Here is a 14709-nt window from a genome sequence, read left to right on the forward strand (position 1 = left end):
GCATCGTGGGAGGCCAGAGAATCACGGGTCGTGCCTGTTAATATATGCTAATGGCCATTACTGTACAATTTGCATATCCACACCGGCGTGCAGCGTGGAATGCATTCACGCCGCTATCGAGGCACCAGAACATGGCATTCCGTTGGGTACCAGGGCCGACCTCGATTTTCAGCTGACATGCAATCCGCTGCCTGTTCGAGATTCCGGCGTTGCTGCATGGAGAATCCAGCCCCTTTTATTCATTTCATTGTTTAGAAAGCCAACATATTGTAATTCCCAATGAACACATGTATAACACTCATGGGTAGAAGTATTTGGCAGTCAATAATTATTCTCCAGTACATTTCTGAACACTGTGGCATATATTTTCATAATCAATAATGTGTATGGAACAAATGATAAACTTAAATGGACAGTAAAAATTAAATTATGTAGCTTTTGGAAAATGTAAGAATGTTGTTCTCTTTAAACAGATGACATGATACCATGTTACGATGAAGTCTGTGGCATAACAAATTATAATTTAATCACAAAATGCTCCTGTGGAAATAAGACAGGATACACAAACAGAAGATGTGGAGAGGATGGAAAGTATAAAATGGAATCCGATTTCTGTGTATCAAACGAAATCAAGATTATTCTTGAGGTATGAATTGTAAAAGTAGAAACTAGTCAGTGCTATTCCAGTAAAATGTGCTCACAGCAAATTCTTCAGTGTTTTATTTTAACACAGCTGTTAATTTAAACCCATTTTCCTGAGCACCAGAATTCATACTTTTCTGAAGATACAGAATGATAGAGTTCATATGGACACAGAAGTTAAAATACCAGTAAGCACCTCAAGGTACTGGAGAAGTACTACCTTCACAAGATCTTCCAAATCCAGCGGCAAGAAAGGCAGTCCAACAGGAAGTGTCACAGTATGTGGATATTGTAAGGAACATAAAGGGTTAATGTAATGTTACTACTCTAGTCACTAGATGGTGCTAGAGAGCAACAATATAAATATCACATGCCTCCTTGGCCTCTGGGAGAGAGTGGAAGGGAGCCAGACTGAGTAGATGTGAGATAATTTAGCTGATAGCATAGTTCAGTATCGTAGAAGTGTAGTGTGGTCTTTACTTATCTAATTATTAAACAAATGTTTGAATCGAATTAAGTGTAGTGTAATAAATTAGCTTTGTTCGTTAAACAAACTTGCTGTTCTTTGTCAACACTACAACCTTCACCATCCTGAAGAACAATACAAAGAACACAACAGGAAGGTACTCTCCCAAGCCAACCTGACCAACACTGAAACATTAATTACTCAAAACAAGCTCCGCCAGGCAGGAAATGTTATTTGTTTGTCTGGTATCAGACTCCCAAAGCAGCTGCTCTACTCAGAACTTGGTTGCAACAGGAGATACCAGGAGGACAATGGAAATGCGGCTGAGATTTCCTCAAAGCATGCCCAAAGAAGGTAAACATCCCTATCAACTCACGGGAGTCCTTGGCTTGTAAACCAACCAAAATGGGGAAGGTTTATTTGGGAGAGTACCAAACACAATCAGAGACTTTATTCAGAAACACACCACAGGGCCTGCAACAATTCAAGAAGGCAACTCACCATCATCTTCATCAAGGAAATTAGGGATGGGCAATAAATACTGGCCTGGCCAGCAATGCTCACATCCTATAAATTAAGATATATATTTTTAAAAGTCAAGTTGAGACATCAGAGAAAGTGAATAAACTTCCCAACATCTCATTTGCCTGATCCCCCAAGAACTACTTGTGACAATGTTTGCGGATCGCACATTGGACATATTAATCATTTCAGAACCCAACGGACTGGAGTGGAAGCAAGTCATCCTTGATTCTGAGGGTATGCCTAAGAACCAGAAGACATGGTATCTAGGCTGAGCTGAGGGTGGATAACATTCATGTCATCCAACTGTTCGGCAATGACTATTGTTGAAGTATAAAGGCCTGTCATATTCCTGTGATCTTCAAGAGCAGCACAATTGTCATACCATTAAAATCGTCTGGATAATTACTGTTCTGAAGTTTAACTGAATCAGCTGTAATGATTTTGTGGATATCTGTTCAGGGCAGTGGATTTGTTCTTTGTGATGTCAAGCTCATCTCCTGAGTCCTCAACGTCTCACAAAGCATTTGCAAAGCACAAGTCAGGAATTTGATGAAGGAGCTAAAGGCTCACAGGTACAAAACATTTGCTTCTGTACTTGGGTATCTAACCCCCTCCACTACAAGAGCACCATTATGTGGGAACCATCTTAACTTTGATCAAGGTTCACACTGCTCTCGCTTTCCTGGATACATGTACACACACATGTATTTGCACACATACGCACATGTGTACACATGTACACTTGAACGAGAAAACATATATATATGATTGTATCAGAGCAACTGAAAATATCTTAGAATTTCAGAGTCCTGGGAGAGCAACTGGGTGAGAGAGAGAAAGACACAAATAGTGGGGGAGAGATCAACCCATAATGGGGGCGGGAGAGAGAGAGGCAGAAAACAATACATAATATGAAGTGAAGAGAGCATGGAAAAGGGGAGATCACAAACCAGGGAGAGTTAGAGATGGGATTACAAACCAGGAAAAATGGAAGACAAAAATAAAAATTGGAGAGGAAAGATTGAGGCATACATGTAAACTCAGAAGTGGGGAGACAGAGAGACACAAACCGTGATAAGGGAGAGAGGCACAAACAGCAGGGTCAGAGAAAATGAACAAATTGGGTGAGTGGGGAAGGGGAGAGAGAAAGACAAATTAAGGAAAGGAAGGGAAAGCCAAACACAAATGGGGGACGATGGCAGGACTAAAGACAAACTGAATTACTTTTGTTGCATTTAATAATAATAATCACTTATTGTCATAAGTAGGTTTCAATGAAGTTCTTGTAAAAAGAACCTAGTCGCCACATTCCGGCGCCTGGTATGGGAATTGAACCTGTGCTGCTTGTCTTGTTCTGCATGACAAGCCAGTTTTTTAGCCCACTGGGCCAGAGAGGAATTTCACAAATGTTTCTCCCTGAATTGCCATAGAGATTTTGGAAAGCTATTCCAGGAGATTGTGTGACTGTTGGTGAGAATAGAGGCTGCCCTGGGGTTTTGATAGTCAGTTACACCATGACTCCATGGACTGTGCACAATTTACGTTTTTGTCTTTTCCAGTTCATTAATTTTACATGTTCTGTAATCATTTTTCATTTCATTTTTCAGAAAGTAACGTCCATCAATTTGATACATACTTATTCAATTATTCTTATTAAATTAACCAATGTCACACATGTGATCAACATAATCACGCCTGGCAATATCCAAGCTGTGGTTAGCATTCTGCTACCAATTTCAAAATTAAACACCAGTGTCAATGAAACAGATATGAAGGTAAGAACCAGCATCTGCTACCAAAAATAGCCTCGAGCTTACTATAATGCTTTTCTGCACTATGTCTCTGAAGTGTTGGGTGCTCTGAGGTACAGACAAACCAACACGGTTGCGATTGGTACAACACAGTTTTATTCCATTAAACTATTTATACATCAGACTTGGTACTCAGCACGTTGTGATTGTGTGAGTGTCTTGCTTTGCGGTCCTGGCCCTGTGCCGTCTCCAGATGGACTGCCCAGGAAGTGTTGTGTTTCTTGTTTTATACTGTGTCTGCTCTTGTCTATGATTGGCTGTCGTGTTATGTGTGCTAATTGGTCCATTGCTCTGTGTATCATTATGTATGTGTTATGATGTCTGTTTGAATATCATGACATCCCCCCTTTTTTACAAGATTATGTGCCTACGTGGTTATAAATATATATGTGTCCTGAGTGCAGCTAAATGTGTGTGTGTGCGTAATATTTACATCATGTACATGGGGCTTAACTATATACAAGGGGCGATGTCAGGTGTGACATGCTAACGATGTTGTACTATAACAAAAAGAAGAATGTGGAAATTTGGAACGATCAAATGAATGCCTGGAACGAGAAAACAGAGACATGTTATAAAACAGTGGTTGCAAAAGTTCAACGTGTGAACAGTCTCATAAGTCCAGTCTAGTAGGTGGGCGACAAATTCAGGTTGACCGCCTCAAGGGTGGGTCGAGAACCACCGGCTGAGGTGCGGGCCTGGCCACGGGCGGCGACAGAAGGGGCATGGTATATGGCAGCTCCACGAAGTTGCTATCAGGAACCAGTGGAGGACACGGCGTCTGTGTAGGGACCCGTTGCGAGCGTGGAAGTAAGCGAAGAGCTCGGCGATTGGGCCTACGCACGGATCTATCAGGCATGCGTACCAGGAACAAGCGGGGAGCCACGCGTCGGAGAACTTCGGCAGGTGCTGACCAGCCACCGTCTGGTAGGTGGATGCGGACGTTGTCTCCAGGGGCCAGGGAGGGAAGATCAGTTGCCCATGTGTCGTACGATCTCTTCTGGCGACCGCGCTGCAGTTGCATCCTATGCAGTACCGGAGCATGGTCTATTGTTGGTGCCAGGATGGAAGGCACAGTGATTCTGAGGGCGCGACCCATCAGCAGCTGAGCTGGTGAGAGACCAGTGGCTAGTGGGGCCGAGCGATAGGCCAGCAGGGTGAGGCAGAAGTCCGACCCGGCAGCAGCAGCCTTGCAGAGGAGCCGCTTGGCAATGTGAATGCCCTTCTCCGCCTTTCCATTGGACTGGGGATGCAGAGGGCTGGACGTCACGTGTGCAAAGCCATACGAAGCAGCAAGGGACGACCATTCCTGGCTGGCAAAACAGGGCCCATTGTCCGACATGACAGTCATCAGAATGCCGTGGCGAGCAAAGGTGTCTTTGCAGGCCCTGATGACAGCAGACAACGTCAAATTGTGCAGGCGTATGACTTCAGGGTAGTTTGAGAAGTAGTCAACTATGATGACATAGTCCCTGCCGAGCGCGTGAAACAGGTCGACACCCATCTTCGCCCAGGGGGACGTCACCAGCTCATGGGGCAGAAGCCTCTCAGGAGGTTGCGCCGGCTGAAACCTTTGGCAGGTTGTACAGTTGAGCACCATGTTGGCAATATCGTCACTGATGCCCGGCCAGTATACCACCCCTCGAGCCCTCCGTCTGCACTTCTCGACCCCCAAGTGGCCTTCGTGTAGTTGGTCGAGAACCAGCTGGCGCATACTGTGCGGAATGACAATCCGCTTCAGAAGGACACCTTCAATAATGGCTAGGTCGTCTCGTACATTGTAGAACTGCGGGCACTGCCCTTTGAGCCATCCTCCCATAATGTGGCGCATCACTTGCTGCAGAAGGGGGTCGGCTGCAGTCTCTCGGCGGATACGGGCCAGACTGGAGTCGTCAGCCGGCAGATTTGCCGCTGTGAAAGCCACCTGTGCCTCGACCTGACATACGAACCCCTCCGCATCTGGCGACGTGCTTACTGCTCTGGATAGGGCATCCGCCACGATGAGGTCCTTCCCTGGAGTGTAGACCAGTTGGAAGTCGTACCTCCTGAGTTTAAGTAGGATGCGCTGGAGGCGAGGGGTCATCTCATTCAGGTCCTTGTTTATTATGCTGACCAGGGGGCGGTGGTCAGTTTCGACAGTGAACCGGGGAAGACCATATACGTAATCATGGAACTTGTCTAAACCGGTTAGCAAGCCCAGGCACTCTTTTTCGATCTGCGCGTAGCGCTGCTCTGTGGGTGTCATGGCCCGTGATGCATAGGCAACTGGGGCCCATGATGCCGTGCCATCCCGCTGCAGGAGCACTGCTCCAATGCCGGATTGGCTGGCATCAGTTGAGATTTTGGTGGCACGAGACGTGCCAAAAAACGGCAACACTGGTGCCGTGGTGAGTTTGCGTTTGAGCTCCTCCCATTCCAGCTGGTGTGTGTGTTGCCACTGGAACTCTGTTGGTTTTCTGACGAGGTGGCGCAGAGTCGTCGTGTGGGAGGCAAGGTTGGGAATGAACTTCCCCAAAAAGTTGACCATGCCAAGGAAGCGTAGGACAGCTTTCTTGTCGGCCGGCTGCGGCATGGCTGTGATGGCGCTCACCTTGTCTGCATCCGGACGGACCCCTGACCGGGAGATATGGTCCCCCAGGAACTCGGTCTGGCCGAAGGAGCACTTGGCTCGGTTGAGGCGCAAGCCGTTTTCCCGTATGCGGGCAAAAACGCGTTGGAGACGATATATGTGCTCCTGCGGTGTGGTGGACCAGATGATGACATCGTCCACATATACGCGCACCCCTTTGATACCTTCCATCATCTGCTCCATGATTCTATGGAAGACCTTGGATGCCGAGATGATGCCAAATGGCATCCGGTTGTAGCAGAACCTGCCGAAAGGGGTGTTGAAGGTGCATAACTTTCGGCTGGACGGGTCCAGTTGGATCTGCCAAAACCCCTTAGAAGCATCCAGTTTCGTGAATATCTTCGTCTGGGCCATTTCACTGGTGATCTCCTCCTGTTTGGGTATGGGATAATGTTCCCTCATGATATTATTATTGAGGTCTTTGGGGTCAATACAGATACGGAGCTCACCGGAGGGCTTCTTGACACACACCTGGAGCTGACCCATGGCGTGGGCTCCGTGACCCTGGATAGGACCCCTTGGTCCTGGAGACCCTGCAGTTGCTGCTTGAGGCGGTCTTTAAGTGGCGCAGGAACCCTGCGAGGTGCGTGAACGACCGGGGTGGCGTCCGGTTTGAGGCGAATTCGGTAGGTGTATAGCAGTGTTCCCATCCCTTTGAATGCCTCCTGGTTGTGGGCGAGGAGCGATTGGAGCTGTGCGTTGAACTCTGCATCCGGGAAGTCGGACGTGCCGTCTGGAGAGAGAGAGTGGATTCGTTGCACAAGGTGGAGAGCCTTGCATGCCTGTGCGCCCAGCAGGGAGTCCTTTGATGAGCTGACTATCTCGAACGAGAGTGTGGCCGTGTGTGTGTTGTGTGTCACCTGGAGCTGGCAGGATCCCATGGCCGGGATAACGTTCCCGTTGTAGTCGACCATCTTGCACCGGGATGGCCGGATTGGTGGTCTGACCTTCATGGCGTAGAAGGCTGACCATGCTATGAGGTTGGCGGAGGCGCCAGTGTTCAGGCGGAAAGTGATCGGCAATCGGTTGACCATCAGGGTGGCACACCATTCATCGCCCGGATTGATGGTGTTGACCTGGTTCCCATCAATGACCGCAACTCGGAAGGCGTCTTGATCATCTGTGTCATCGGTTTGGATGTCGTGATGTGGAGGCTGAATGGTCCGCACGTTCCTGCGAGGTTGTCGGAGATGTGGAAGATCAACAGGTTGAGCCGCTCGACAGTAGGTAGCGTAGTGGTCCATCTTGCCACAGCGTAGGCATTGTCGGGTTTTTGCAGGACATTGCCCTTTTAAACATGCAGCTCCACAGTTGCCGCACGTCGTGACGTCATGGCGTTTGTTATGCCACTGCGCATGCGCAGTTCGGTCTTGCATCGGGGCCGCCTGCGCAGCACGTCCCTCAGTGTTGCCGTAGGTTTTGGCGCGCACAAACGCGGGAGGCCTTGAAAAGCGCGCGATACGGCCGCCCTCGTCCGGGCCGGGAGAAACTCGATTGCCTGGACGTGTTCGGCCTCGTGGGTGGCCTGGCTTGCCGATTCGGTCGCGTGGGACCCCCTCTGTGTCGATTCGGTCGCCTGAAATTGGGCATAGCGGCTAGTCGCATTCTCATGCAGGACACAGGCTTCAAGTGCAGATGCTAAGGTCAGGCCTTTTATTTTTAGAAGCTGCTGGCGTAGGCCGCCGGAGGCAACGCCAAAAACGATCTGGTCCCGGATCATGGACTCTGAGGTGGTGTCGTAACCGCAGGACTGCACGAGTAGTGGAGGTGCATCAGGAAGGACTGAAAGACCTCATCCTTACCTTGCAGGCGCTGCTGCAAGACATACCTCTCAAAGCTCTCGTTGACCTCAACGTTGAAGTGCTTGTTGAGGTTGAGGAGGACCATGTCATACTTAGCTTTGTCCTCGCCTTCCGCGAACACCAAGGAGTTGTATACATGGATGGCGTGCTGACCTGCGGTAGTGAGGAACATGGCAATCTTTGTTTCGTCCGAGGCGCCCTGTTTTTCATTGGCTTGCATGAAGAGTTCGAAGCGCTGCTTGAAGAGCGTCCAATTTGTGCCCAGGTTTCCAGCGACTTGCAACGGCTGCGGTTTGTTGAGGGTGTCCATGGCTCAGGATGGCAGATTTGCTGGTAGGTATCGATTCACTTCTAGTACCATGAAGTGTTGGGTGCTCTGAGGTACAGACGAAACAACACGGTTGCGATTGGTACAACGCAGTTTTATTCCATTAAACTATTTATATATCAGACTTGGTACTCAGCACGTTGTGACTGTGTGAGTGTCTTGCTTTGAGGTCCTGGCCCTGTGCCGTCTCCAGATGGACTGCCCAGGAAGTGTTGTGTTTCTTGTTTTATACTGTGTCTGCTCTTGTCTGTGATTGGCTGTTGTGTTATGTGTGCTAATTGGTCCGTTGGTCTGTCTACCATTATGTATGTGTTATGATGTCTGTTTGAATATCATGACAGTCTCTTTAATGTGAAGTGAGGTTTAGAAAGTTGAAAATTGGATGTGTTGCTTCTAGAATCACACCAAGACTTGAAAATTGCCTAAGTGGCTGAAAATGAGTCTTGACTTTCAGAATGTCCAAATATAATTCATCAAAGCACATAAGATTCAGTTTAATAGGAAACACATCAATTTTAACAAAATTGAATCAAATACAAGTTGGAGGCATCTGTTCAAAAAGAATGGAGGCCTAGTACACGGACTTCTAATTCGGAGGTCCAGGCTTTGGGGACCCAGGTTCAAATTCCCCACAGCAAATCAATTAAAAAAACCTCAGGATCTAAACGTCTAATGTTGTTTGCCCCAAAAACCCATCTGCGAAGGAAATCCACCATCCTTACTTGGTCTGGCTGACACATGACTCCAAATCCACTACAATGTGGTTGACTATTAAATGCCCTCTGAACTATCCTAGCCAGCCATTCAGTTAGACCAACTGGGTCAGAAATTAAACTGGATGGACAACCTTGCATCAACCTAGGCACCAGAAATGACAACAGCAAACCCAGCCCTGCAAAGTCCTTCTTACCACCATGGGTCACGGGTTCGATTCCCGCTTGGGTCACTGTCTGTGGGGAGACTGCACGTTCTCCCCGTGTCTGCATGGGTTTCTTCCGGGTGCTCTGATTTCCTCCCACAGTCCAAAGATGTTCAGGATGGATGGATTAGCCATGCTAAATTGCCTTTAGTGTCCAAAAAGGTTAGGTGAAGTTACTGATTATGGGGATAGGGTGGAGGTGTGGGCTTAAATAGGGTGCTCTTTCCAAGGGTCGGTGCAGACTCGATGGGCCGAATGGCCTCCTTCTACACTGTAAATTCTATGATTCTATGTGGAGCTTGTATCAAAATTGGGAGTGGAGAACTGTCTCTCACAGACCAGTCAAACAATAGCCTGACATAGTCATAGCTTACAGATAATGTCCCAGACATCAGCATCACCATCCCTGAGGATGTCCTGTCCCACAAGCAGAACAGACCCAGCAGAGGTGGCAGCACAGTGGTATGCAATCAGGTGGAAATTGGCTTGGTGGTCCTCAACATTGACTCTGGACTTATGAAGTCTCATGGCATCAGTACAAAGTTGAGCCACAAACATTGAAAGTAGGAGCAGATGTAAGCCATTCAGCCCCTCAAGGTCACTGTGCCATTAACTATGATCATGGCTCTTAATGCCGTACTCCTCATATCTCTTCATGCCTTCAGAGTCTATAAATCCGTCTATTTCCTTCTTCAACATATTCACTGACATGGCCTCCACAGCCTTCTGTGGTCGAGAATTCCACAGGTTCACTATCCTCTGAGTGAAGTGGGTTTCTCTAAATGGCCTACCCCATATCCAAAGACCGTGACCCGTCGTTCTAGACTCCCCAGCCAGAGGAAACAAAATCCCTGTGTCCAGAAGTTTACATATTTCTTCGCAAGAAAGCCTCCTGCTGATTGCCACACACTGCCACCCCTTCTGCAGCTGGCGAGGGACCAACAAGAGGGAACAAACGTAGAAGAAAATAGCAGGGAGGCAATACACCATCTTGGAATCATGTTTGTAACCACAGTAATGCCTATCCACTCCCCTAACTACCGAATCACCTATCAATATGTCTCTTCCAGTCTTCTTTGTATCTCCCGTGCCTCTGAGCCTTCGATGATGCTATGGCCCTAGCTCCGGCTGCACTCCAGATGAACTAACACTCTCATCAGTTTTCTGAACCGAATACTGGTTTGATAGTGGGAGGCACACAGGGGAAACCATGTGAGAAGGCTTTGGGTGTGTGTCCCGACGTTATCTCTCCGTAATGCAATATAGAGGTCAGCATCCGCATGCGGGAGTTGGAAGCGTGTCCACCAACAGTTAAATGTGTAATTAAGCCCATTAAAAGGGAAATTATCTCCAATTTTACATGCCCTTGTTATCTTGCGGTCGGCACACAGGCCATTTTGGCAGGCAGCCATTCCGATTTTTATTGAAGCCTCAAATCAAGGTGGGGTAAAATTCGTCCATAGCTGGGACAATGTGAGTAGGTAGAAGTTTAGGTGAGAGTTATCTGACAGTTAATTACATTTGATGTGTTTGCTGGAGGACTTTTTGGCTTTCACCATCTGCATTCCAGCAAATGGGGATAGTCTGCTTGCTGGAAGGACAGCGTCTGAGGAATAGGAGAGGGTTAGAAGCGAGTGTGACATGAGAATGGAGAGGCGCAGCAAGATGGGGATGCAGGGCCAGCAGGAAGTGTAAGGCAGAATGGTCCACAGAAGACGCCATTATCCTACAGCCAAAGTCTCCAGGCAGCGCTTTAGATACCGCTGCATGTCCGAAGTCCAGTGCCGAAAAGGTTTAACGTCCCTCAGGACATAGTGACCTCCATTTGTAGATGATTGGCCCAGAGATAGTCTCAAATTCTAGGTTGCCACCATTTTCCAGTGGCCCTGGAATATTTCACTTCCAGTTCTTTCAAAGGATCAATGGGAGATCTATGTGTTTTTCCCCAATCTGCTGTCCCCAGCTACATAAAACTGGTTACTGACACTCTGTTCAGATGGGTTACGAATGTCGTTAATTTCCAGACCAATGAAACCATCTAGGCTGAGCAAACCAGAGGCTTTTCTACAACTGCTAGGTTACTCTACATCCAGAGTGCCATAGATTGCACACACGTGGCCATAAAGGTGTCAGTGGATCAGGAGGTTGCCCTCATGATCAGAAAGGAGTTCCACTCCATGAAAATACAGACAGCTTGTGACAATAGGACATAGATTTTGAAGGTCTGTGCCAGGTACATGGCAGCTCCCATGTTGTGTACATCCTGTGACACTCCCAGGTGCCAAGGTTGTTCATGGCCCCAGCTTGGTTGGATGGTTGGCATCTGGGAGTTAGGGAGATAAAGGTTATCCCCTGAAAAGGTCACTCAATACACCACTCAGGCACAGAAAGATAGAGCTAAGGAGTGTGTAGCACAATCAATCACTCACGAGATGAGATGAGAAGGAGTCAATCGATGGCTTTATTGCGCAGACTTGTTCCCCAGCAGCACAGTTACAGAATGCGGCTGCTGGGAGAACCTGGGCTCTTATACTCCACCTTACTGGCTGGAGCCAGTAGTCGGTTGATCCAATCGGGACCCGGCGTCGATCCACCAATAGCCTCTCGGCATCACAGGGTACCGTAATACCCCTAATCCATACCACCACATTCACCCCTTGTTAGAAAAGAACCCGGCGGGGGTAGTGGGCCGTATGGTGGTAGGGGTTTACAGAATCGGTACCTGGGATGCCACTAACACAGTGGCTATGCTCCAATGGACCGAGGAGGTTGAGGGGAGACCTGATAGAGGTCTACAAAATTATGAGGGGCATAGACAAAGTGGGTAGTCAGAAGCTTTTCCCCAGGGTAGAGGGGTCAATTACTAGGGGGCATAGGTTTAAGGTGAGAGGGGCAAGGTTTAGAGTAGGTGTACGAGGCAAGTTTTTTACGCAGAGGGTAGTGGGTGCCTGGAACTCGCTACCGGAGGAGGTGGTGGAAGCAGGGACGATAGTGTCATTTAAGGGGCATCTTGACAAATACATGAATAGGATGGGAATAGAAGGATACGGACCCAGGAAGTGTAGAAGATTGTAGTTTAGTCGGGCAGCATGGTCGGCACGGGCTTGGAGGGCCGAAGGGCCTGTTCCTGTGCTGTACATTTCTTTGTTCTTTGTTCTTTGTTGATATCAAAACTACTAGCACTATTTACAATGCCGCTTTTACTGGGCAACTGAATTATTTACAGAGGCATTTCTTGCTTTGTTATAATGATTCGATGAGTCGAATGGGTGCCCTGGTTGTCCTCCCTGATCGTCTCAGCCCCGGCGGTGATGCAGGCGCTGGCTCGGGCACCGTCGTCTCTGGGAGCGTAGCGATGGCTCTTCCTGCTTTACTACCCCTAGGTGGGGCCGGGGGAAGGACCGATCCACCCGGGAAGGGGGTGGCTGTGGGGCGCGCCGGTGGGAGGGAGGGGGTGGTTGGTGTTGGGGGTGTGTGTGTAGATCCGGTGGCGCCAGGTCCCACAGTGAGACCGTGCCCTGTCGGCCGTCGGGGTATGCCACGTAGGCGTACTGAGGGTTCGCGTGGAGGAGGTGAACCCTCTCGACCAACGGGTCCGATTTGTGTACCCGCACATGTTTTCGGAGCAGGATGGGTCCCGGGGCTGCCAGCCAGGTTGGGAGTGACGTTCCGGAGGAGGACTTCCTAGGGAAGGCAAGGAGGCGTTCGTGAGGTGTTTGATTTTTTGTGGTACACAGCAGCGACCAGATGAAGTGAAGGGCATCCGGGAGGACTTCCTGCCAGCGGGGGACTGGGAGCTTTCTGGACTGTAGGGCCAGTAGGACAGTCTTCCAGACCGTTCCGTTCTCCCTCTCTACCTGTCCGTTACCCTGGGGGTTGTAACTGGTCATCCTGCTCGAGGCAATGCCCTTGCTGAGCAGGAATTGACGCAGTTCGTCGCTCATGAAGGAGGACCCTCTATCGCTATGTATGTAGGCGGAGAAACCAAACAGTGTAAAGATGGTGCAGAGGGCTTTAATGACCATGACCGTGGTCATGTCGGGGCAGGGGATGGCGAATGGGAAATGGGAGTATTGTCAACCACGTTCAGGAAGTACATGTTGCGGTCGGTGGAGGGGAGGGAGCCTTTGAAGTCCAGACTGAGGCGTTCAAAGGGATGGGAAGCCTTTATCAGGTGCGCTTTATCTGGCCTGTAGAAGTGCGGCTTGCACTCTGCGCAGATTTTGCACCAGATCTGGTGGCTGTTCTGACCTCCTCGATGGAGTAGGGCAGGTTGCGGGTCTTCACGAAGTGATAGAACCGAGTGACCCCCGGGAGGCAGAGTTCCTCGTGGAGGGTTCGGAGGCGGTCCACTTGTGCATTGGCACATGTGCCGCGGGATAGGGCATCAGGAGGCTCGTTTAGCTTCCTGGGACGATACAAGATCTCATAGTTATAAGTGGAGAGTTCGATCCTCCACCGCAAGATCTTGTCGTTCTTGATCTTGCCCCGCTGTGCATTATCGAACATGAAGGCAACCGACCGTTGGTCAGTGAGGACAGTGAATCTCCTGCCGGCCAGGTAATGCCTCCAATGTCGCACAGCTGCCACTATGGCCTGGGCCTCCTTTTCCACTGAGGAGTGGCGGATTTCTGAGGCGTGGAGGGTGCGTAAGAAAAAGGCCACGGGTCTGCCCACTTGGTTGAGGGTGGCCGCCAGAGCTACATCGGACGCGTCACTCTCAACTTGGAAGGGGAGGGACTTGTCGATGGCGTGCATCGTGGCCTTTGCGATATCCGCTTTGATGCAGCTGAAGGCCTGGACACTGGACTGAATTAGCGGACGGGAATTGTCCACGTAGTTGGGGACCCACTGGGCGTAATAAGAGAAAAAGCCCAGGCAGTGTTTCAGGGCCTTGGAGCAGTGAGGGAGGGGGAACTCCATAAGGGGGTGCATGCATTCCGGGTCTGGGCCTATAACTCCGTTTGCGGTCTGGAGGAATTTTCGGAGGTTGTTGTCGTGGTCCTGCTGGTCATGGCCGCAGATGGTGACGTTATCGCGATACGGAAACGTGGCCCGCAAACCGAACCGGTCAACCATTCGGTCCATCTCCCGTTGGAAGACCGAGACCCCATTAGTGACGCCAAATGGAACCCTTAAAAAGCCTATCTGCTTCAAAAGCAGTGTATTTGCGGTCGCTCGGGCAGATGGGGAGCTGGTGATAGGCGGACTTAAGGTCCACCGTGGAAAAGACCTTGTACTGTGCAATCCGATTGACCATGTTGGATATGTGGGGGAGAGGGTACGCATCCAGCTGCGTGTATCTATTGATGGTTTGACTGTAGTCTGTGACCATCCTCTGCTTCTCCCCGGTCTTTACAACTACCACCTGAGCTCTCCAGGGACTATTGCAGGCCTGGATTATGCCTCCCCTCAGCAGCCGTTGGACTTCTGACCGGATAAAGGTTCAGTCCTGGGCGCTGTACCGTCTGCTCCTAGTGGCGACGGGTTTGCAATCCGGGGTGAGGTTCGCAAACAGGGAAGGCGGGTCGACTTTGAGGCCGCAGATAGTGAGTGGGGGTATAGGGCCGCCGAATTGAAACGTTAA

At 49.5% G+C, this 14709-nt stretch overlaps 1 protein-coding gene across 1 annotated transcript in view; it reads left to right on the forward strand.

The window, feature by feature from the left end:
• Positions 1-806: 806 nt before the first annotated feature.
• LOC140411466 (adhesion G protein-coupled receptor F5-like) overlaps positions 807-14709 on the forward strand; it is a 58890-nt gene continuing 44987 nt past the window's right edge. Inside the window, exons 1-2 of the mRNA XM_072500563.1 lie at positions 807-920; positions 3241-3408. Of these exons, the coding sequence (XP_072356664.1) occupies positions 807-920; positions 3241-3408 (282 nt within the window). The remainder of the gene's footprint in view (positions 921-3240; positions 3409-14709) is intronic.

Source organism: Scyliorhinus torazame, chromosome 4 (assembly GCF_047496885.1).
Source record: "Scyliorhinus torazame isolate Kashiwa2021f chromosome 4, sScyTor2.1, whole genome shotgun sequence".
NCBI classification, from domain to species: domain Eukaryota; kingdom Metazoa; phylum Chordata; class Chondrichthyes; order Carcharhiniformes; family Scyliorhinidae; genus Scyliorhinus; species Scyliorhinus torazame.